Source organism: Dunckerocampus dactyliophorus, chromosome 11 (genome assembly GCF_027744805.1).
Source record: "Dunckerocampus dactyliophorus isolate RoL2022-P2 chromosome 11, RoL_Ddac_1.1, whole genome shotgun sequence".
Lineage (NCBI taxonomy): Eukaryota > Metazoa > Chordata > Actinopteri > Syngnathiformes > Syngnathidae > Dunckerocampus > Dunckerocampus dactyliophorus.
In genome coordinates this window covers 26,232,321-26,240,066 of record NC_072829.1, presented here as the reverse complement: position 1 = coordinate 26,240,066, position 7,746 = coordinate 26,232,321, and the positions used below count along the sequence as shown (strand labels likewise).

Genomic DNA, 7,746 nt, shown 5'->3' with positions numbered 1-7,746 from the left:
AACATAGCGTGATGAAAAACTGGCCTTTAAAATTGTACATAATGTTGTCATAGTTTCAAAATCAGTTCAATTAGCAGGTTGAAGAACGTCATTTCTCTAGTTATTTTATTTGTAACACTCAAACTCGCGGCCCGCGGGCCATTTGCGGCCCACCTATGTCTAAAATATGCCCTTTTTTTACAGAAAGATAAAAAGAAGAACAGAAAAATAAATGAGAGGACAGGATTATATATATTTGTATTTATTAACAGCTCCAAATGAACTGAATATGTAAATCAAGCTAAAAGATACCACACAAGTCTAAAAATCTATGTAGCAGAATCACACTTTAAACCGCGTTATTATGACCAATGACGGGTTGCGTTCAAAGATATCACATCGTGTAAGGTAAATTAACTTGTTTTTAGTGTATTTTCCAGCACACTTAAATGTAGCAATTTTTACATCCTAATTAAGAGTTACGAAGTGAGTGATAAGAATATCCACCTCATCTTGTTCTTTATCTTCCTGTTTATTTACACACACACGCATGATAAAGGTGTTTTTGTGATGTTCGGAGTGTCCCTGAATACATCTCGGGTTCTTGTAATTCGGTAGAACGAGTAGGAGTCGTGCCCGAGTGAACGGATTAGAGGCGTGTGTGAGTTGGAGATATACGGTGTATACGGTGTTGGAATTGTACTGCTGTTGGTGTGTTCAGGTCAGAATGAAGCTATAAAAGAGCGTCAGACTGTGTGCGGCTGTGTGGTGACGCTCCACTGTGATACCGTCTGCCGTCATAACAGAGGCGTGCTAGGTCTGGTGCGCATGCGTCAATTACACAAACAAATGTAACGTACTTAATGAAATTAATTTTGTACCGAGTTATTTTTGACAGCTCAAATTTTAAGGCAATAAAGTGACCATGTATCGATACCATTGAAGCTCATTAGATGGTTCAGGCGTGCCTAATATTGTGGTCGCTAAATGCATGTAATCCTGCTGGAAACATGAGTTAAGGATTTTTATATTTTATTTTTTAAAAAGGCACTCTTAAGAATATCCGCTAGTAGTTTATTTGGATATTCAAGTTGAAATGAATGAATGAATACAACATACAGTGTGAAGCCTACTGCATGACAAGGAGTAACATACCATGTGGCCATACCGGCCGAGTAGCAGAATATATATTGATTAGTTCAAGATTACCAGCCCAAAATGATTCCTTACGCATGCATCAATCAGATGAAGAGTAAGAACAGGGCTTCATTTGTTTAAACAAAACTAAGCTTTAATAATCACCATCTCCTGTCGTCGTCTCATAAAAAGCATACTCAGAAGCTAAAGTGAGAAGGTCGGGGAAAAAAGGTATATTTCATCTCTCTGTATTATTCTTGACAGACAGCCTCAGGCTTCAAATCTATCTTTTCCACATTCAAGGTAGCGGTCGCGCGTTGCGGTGCCCGTGATGGCGACGCCGCTCTGCACGTCCACACACCAGCACATGCCCACGCTGTGCCAGCACTGAGTGGCCTGGTAGCGGCCCTGCTCGTCACACACGGGATGGAAGAGGGACAGCTGGCGGCCCCTGGCTTCTGCTTGCATTTGACACTTGGTCTTGATGGCCGAAGCTGGACAGGGAAGCAAAAACATCATGCTTTTAAAGACTATCAACTGATATTAGAGACACTCTAAGGATGCTGATGCTCTTTTTCCCACAGGGAAACCATGGAAATTGAATGAATCCGTATGACATGTATGCATTTTTAACACAACCCATAGGGTTGCCACACAGTTTTCACATGACTGTATACCTGGGGTGTCCAAACTGTTTTCACTGAGAGCTGCATACTGAATAATAGCATGACGGATAGGCCACTTTGATATTTTATATTAATAACATCAGATATGCTTAGAGGTTATACATACAGTCATGGGAAACTGGTTAGACCACCCTTGTTTCTTCAGTTTATTGATCCATTTTAATGCCTGGTACAAGATTTGTTTGTACAAATATAATGATGATAACAAATATAGCTCATAAGAGTTGAATGTAAGAGCTGATATCTAGCAACTTCCACGGTTTTCTTGATGGTAACCAAAATCACTGAAGTTCTTACATGAATAGCCGTAGCATTGCACTGACAAAAAATGGAACTCTTATGAGCCATTTTTGTTGCCATTGTTATATTTGTCCAAACAAAGGTACTTTTAGTTGTATCAGGCATTAAAATGAACAAGAAACAGAAGAACGAAGGGTGGTCTAATCATTTTTTCCACGACTGTATTTAAAGGAAAAATAGCCAGCATTTCAGCTTTGTGATATATGTGAAAAATATATTATTATAATTAAGGCTTTCTCCTTAATTACACCTTTTTTTGGTTGTGTTTCCATTTCTACTGTTTTTTCCCCAAAATATTTCAACATTTACATTTCTTGTAATGTTCTTTTATAAATTTTTAATTTTAATTCCAATAATTGCTTTTTTCTTTATAATATTATGACTTCATTCTCGTAAAATTACAACTTTTTTTCTCTCGTAATATTATGACTTTATTCTCCTAATATTTCAATTGTAAAATGACTGCTGTTTTTTTTCTTATTTTCTTGATTTATTGTATTTTTGCAATGTGCCACGGGCCACTAAATAAACAGCCGCAGGCTGCAAATGGCCCTCAGGCCGAACTTTGGACACTGTTGACATAATATTACGACTTAATTCCCGTAACATTTTTTTAAAAAATTCTCGTAATACAATGACGTCATTCTCTTAATATTTCAATTTTATTCTTGGAAAATTACTGCAATTTTTTTTCCAATTTCTTTAAGTTTAAATTTTTTTTTTATTTATTTATTGTATTTTTAGAATGTACCACGGGCCAATAAGTAAACAGCCACAGGCTGCAAATGGCCCCCGGGCCGGACTTTGCATATGACTGTCATAATATTACGACTTCATTCTCGTAACGTGATGACTTTTTTTCTCGTAATATTATGACTTTACGCTCCTAATATTTCCACTTTATTGTTGTAAAATGGCTGCTGTTTTTTCCATTTTTGTTGTTGTTTTTTATTTTCTTAATTAATTACATTTTTAGAAAGCGCAACAGGCCAATAAATAAACAGCTGTGGGCTAGAAATGGCCCCCGGGCCGCACTTTGGACCCCCCCGGCAGTATACTCTTACTTCATACAAGTTCTTTGTCCAAAATATACAACGTAATTCTTTGTTCCTGTTATTGTTTTGAATTCTAATGGGGAAAATGAATGAGAAATGTTTGAAAAGCCTGCTGAGATGTGGAGGAGACCCATTGCATTTTGCTCAGGCTCCAGAAAAAGGTCATTTCAATTTTTCTTAATAACTTCATACTTATTATAGTGCTACTCTGTGAGTGGTAGTAACCTGGCTCACCATTGGGGGGCACAGACTTGTCCTGGGCCATCTCAAAGAGGATCCAGTTTCCCATCCACGATTCAAAGCTCTGCAACATGAAATGGTGTATTTTTCATTGCATATACAGTATTTCAATGTTTTGGCGTGTACGGATTGTCATTTGTGAGCATCACCTTCCAGTTACTCTGGTTCATCTGCCTCTTCAGGCTCTGCAGGTTACCCAGGATGGTGTCGTTGAAGTTTGGCAGCTCAAAGTTCTCCTAGAAATGAGAAAATCATCCAATGTCAGGTCTACATCGAGGGATGTGAAGATAAAGAAATGGACATTTTTGGAGAGAAAATGACCTCCATGAGACTCATCATCTCCTCCACGCCGATGGACGTCTGCACACTGGGCTTCTCTTCCTGCTGTGATCACATAAGGACATTTATATACATATTATAATATGTTTTAAGATCCAATTTTTGTTTTGAGTAGGGATTTGAAACAAATAAACTGGCGTGAGTACCATTAAAAAAGACTCTTACTCTAACAGTTCCTGTAAATGATTGTTTTGTGTAAAACGTACTTTGACAGGTGCTTTGGGCTTCGGCTCTGGTGCTGCTGAGCCTGCATCCAATAATACGTCCATCAAATGAAATCTGTTCATTGGCTCAAGCATCTTTATTGGAGCCGCTGCGGAGACAAGAAGTGTTCCATGTCACAGACAAAATTGAGCAAGTTCACGTGGCTATAAAAATCTATAGAGACGAATTCATGTCAATATAAAGCAGGGGTGGGCAAACTGCGGCCCACCAGGCATTTCCAAATTCGTTTTTTTAAACCTTTAACATTGAAACTTGTACTGCTATTGTGGCACGCTTGAGTCTCCAAAATAGTCAGGCTTCCCAGCATACCTTGCGGGTAGCAAATTAGTTTAAAAAAAGTATTGTTTTACATGTATGTTATTGTGTAAGCGTTTATTTTGTGTCTCTATTGATGTTGTATAATGGTGTCTGTGTGTTTTTTCTTAAGATTTGTTTTGGTTTTCTATTTAAAAAAACAGTGGAAGTAAATAAACATACTGGTCTTTAAAGGGTTAAACTCCCTCATTTTACCTTGAGGTGCTTGCAGCTGCCTGTTCATTTTGTCAGCGTTCTTCTGCAGGCTGTGGATCTGCTGCCTCTGGTCAAACACCATGTAGACCACAAACACCTGACTGGCCACCAGCATACATGCCAGCGTGGTCAGGCCGGCCACCTTCAGGGCGCGGCTGTTGGAGCCTCTGTCAAAAGAATAAAATCATGATAAAGGGATAAAACAGCCCAGCGTGGGCTGAAGGAGATACGGTGACATTAAAGTGACATTGCCTGTTTATGACCTTCTAAATACGTTTTAACATTATTAGAGCCCTCGAGACATAAACCAAGATTCAAGAGATTCAAGATTCAAAAGAGTTTTATTGTCATGTGCATGGTAAAACAGCAGTTATACCATGCAATGAAAATCTTATTCTGTTCATTCTCCCAAGAAAAGAAAGAAACCACAAGAAAGAATAAGAACATAAGAAACATAAACACATAAACATATATACCAATAAATTAAGCAACAACAACAGAAGAGACATTAATACAAGTAAATAATACAAATAAATAAATAAATAAATAAGGTGCTATGAGTGTGTGTTGCGTGTGGCGTGTCTGAGTGCTTCATTGAGAAGCCTGATGGCCTGTGGGTAAAAGCTGTTTGCCAGCCTTGTGGTCCTGGACTTCAAACTCCTGTAGCGTCTGCCTGACGGTAGGAGTGTGAATAATGAGTGTTGTGGATGTGTGCTGTCCTTGATGAGGTTGTGTGTTCTGCGTAGGACTCTATATGTATAAATGTCTTGCAGTGAGGGGAGGGCTGCCCCAACACCCAAACCAACACCCCTAAAGTCACCTTTAACTCGTATTATCCAATATAGTAGATATAATAGCAGGAAATAAGACATATTTGACATAAACAAGACATAACATAGACTCAAACGTTAGCATTGGGAGAGTTTCTTCTTGTTTTTTACTCAGCCTTTTTATTTGAAATAGACATCAGGCCTTATGTTTTTCAGGCAGAGGCTCAAAACACAGCATGAAGACCTTGAACCTAGCTAGCTCTAGTCCAGCATGCTGAACGTCAATGCCCTCTACAGGCCGCACTCTAAACAGCAGCTCAGAACTGCACAATACATCCGTCGCTACAGTAAGATTACTGACACCTAGTGACCAGTGTGGAACACCACATATCACGTCTTTAAATGCGTCTTCCGAATGCCTTATATTTGTATTTTCCTACATTTAGCCATTTTTATGCTTGAAAATGCTTCATTTAGAGCACGAACATGCCAACTTTTCTTAAATATGCATATTTTTTTACTCATAATAAGCCGTATTCAACCACAAAACAGTGATAATCTATTAACTCATTCAATACCAAAGACCGAGTTATACGTTTTTATAAACTTGAACGTCCGATCCCAACAACATATTTACACTTCTTTCACGTTTTTTTGCGCAAGAGGGAAAAAGAGGTGATGACGCAACTCCCCACTAATGCATTTCACTTAAGAGAAATTTTAGGCCATAAAACGGCCACAAGGTGGCAGAAGTGCATTTGATAAGAGCTCGGCAGGGATCAATCGGAGGGTAAAAACACACATGACAGGAAGGAGGAAGTGGGACAGCGTGGAGGGAAATTTTAACGCATGCACATGTGCGCACACACATAGTTCAGTTCCAAATGTGAAAATTGTAAATAGTTCATGGTGTTATATTTGTAAATAAATTGTTATTTTGACGTAAAACAACCCCTTTTTTGTGTTGTTTATGTTGGTATAGTTGTTTAGATACTTGATCTGTCACAACAGCAAAAAATATTTGTGTCAAAGTGAAAGTTATGCTTGAAATGTATCTTTTCACAAAAAGATGGTTTTCTCCCTTTTCTAGTCAGGAACTGATGTTTTCCTGAAACTCACCTATGTTCTACTGATGATTACTAAAGAACGGAAAAGGATGAAAGGCGCGAGTAGATGGTAGATTCCATGTTTTTGTAGCCATCGAACACAATATTCTGTGTGCCTTGAAAGATCAGTAAAAATGGTCTAAAATGGCCGGTACCCTCCTTTTGAATTCTATTTACTGCGAAAAGTTGATAAACTTGCAGCTGTTTGCATGAAACCATCAAACAAAAATATCAAATCAAAAACAAAAATTTGTATTAGTCAAAATCAATTTGCATTGAGTATTTTTTGGTGCAAGTGTAAATTGTAGATTTTTATTTAGTATTCATGTACAAAGAAAATATATATATATATTTTTTTTTTTTTAATCTCTCAATCAACCAATAGAATGTAATTATCTAATTTTGTTTGGCAGACGTTTCCGCCTGCTGTTAAGAGGAAGTACACATCAACTATTCCAAGTAAGGTTACTTTTTTTATCCTCACAAGAGTTTTCACCATTACAGTATATTATCACAGGTTTTCTACTTTATTGCCTTTAAAAGAAAGTAAACTGACAGTAATTATCGAAAACAATTGTATTTATGTGTTAGTGGATTTTATTAAGTGTATTATTACACTTAAATATGTTTAAAAACATTTGATATTGACTTTATCTCCTCATAACAACATGAATAAAGTCTGATTATTTCAATTTTACACAAGATAAGTGCGTCATAAAACAGAAACTTATCATTTGCGTGTTGAATCACGACAAGCTCCACCAGTACTCACCCTCTGGATCTTTCAGGACCCACCAGAGGGTCAGCACTCCCAGCACGGCTTCCCCCAGCCAGGGGAGCATTTTCTCCATTCTCGGCCATTTTTCTTTGTCCCTTTCTTCCTGGCTTCTTCCTCAATAAACAGGAGCAGCTTTTGATACAGCACTCTTATAAACACGGAAGAGAAACCAGGTGGAGATATAAAGCAGAAGGCGGGCTCCAGTGCATAGCAAGCTCTGATTGGTCGATTTACAACCTCATCACTTGTTGGTAGAGGCAGAGCACCCCTAAATCTGACTATTTTGGTGGTAGTTGTCACATAACTTAACATTAGGAACATATTACTATGAAATAAGTGGGTTTAACTAACCCTTTTCTACTTTTTATAGAAAGGAAATATTCATTAAAAAAATAGGTAACTGAGGTATAGTTTTATTCGGTTTTGCATCACATCACACAATTGTAGAATATAATCTTTTTTGTAAACATTTTTGGCTTTTGTTTCAGTTAGAGCAGTGGTTCCCAAACTTTTTACAATGGCGTACCCCTCCGGACATCTGAAGCCATTTACAGCCTACTCCTGCACACTTAAAAATCATAAACCTTTTTTATCTTAATTAACTTGATATATTGAACATAA

General features: G+C 37.6%; 1 protein-coding gene across 2 annotated transcripts; it reads right to left on the bottom strand.

Moving 5' to 3' along the window:
- Positions 1-225: 225 nt before the first annotated feature.
- LOC129190111 (H-2 class II histocompatibility antigen gamma chain-like) lies at positions 226-7,273 on the bottom strand. 2 transcript variants are annotated; one of them, XM_054792513.1, is made up of 7 exons: positions 7,120-7,273; positions 4,472-4,638; positions 3,943-4,049; positions 3,719-3,781; positions 3,547-3,633; positions 3,392-3,461; positions 226-1,610 (listed from the first exon to the last, which is right to left on the bottom strand). In XM_054792513.1, exons 1-7 carry the CDS (start codon positions 7,206-7,208, stop codon positions 1,387-1,389), a joined length of 807 nt encoding a protein of 268 aa, XP_054648488.1. In that variant the 5' UTR covers positions 7,209-7,273; the 3' UTR covers positions 226-1,386. The 2 variants fall into 2 exon arrangements, with proteins under 2 accessions (XP_054648488.1, XP_054648489.1); XM_054792514.1 differs by having other exon boundaries at positions 3,719-3,778.
- Positions 7,274-7,746: the final 473 nt, after the last annotated feature.

What these genes read in the sequence shown, in the direction of transcription:
- LOC129190111 (XM_054792513.1), bottom strand. Translation starts at nt 7,208, where the DNA reads ATGGCCGAGAATGGAGAAAATGCTCCCCTGGCTGGGGGAAGCCGTGCT. An exon ending in GCAGCTGCAAGCACCTCAAG is followed by an intron (nt 4,050 to 4,471) that starts GTAAAATGAGGG and finishes TTGTCTCCGCAG; the next exon opens with CGGCTCCAATAAAGATGCTT. An exon ending in CAAGTCTGTGCCCCCCAATG is followed by an intron (nt 1,611 to 3,391) that starts GTGAGCCAGGTT and finishes TTCCCTGTCCAG; the next exon opens with CTTCGGCCATCAAGACCAAG.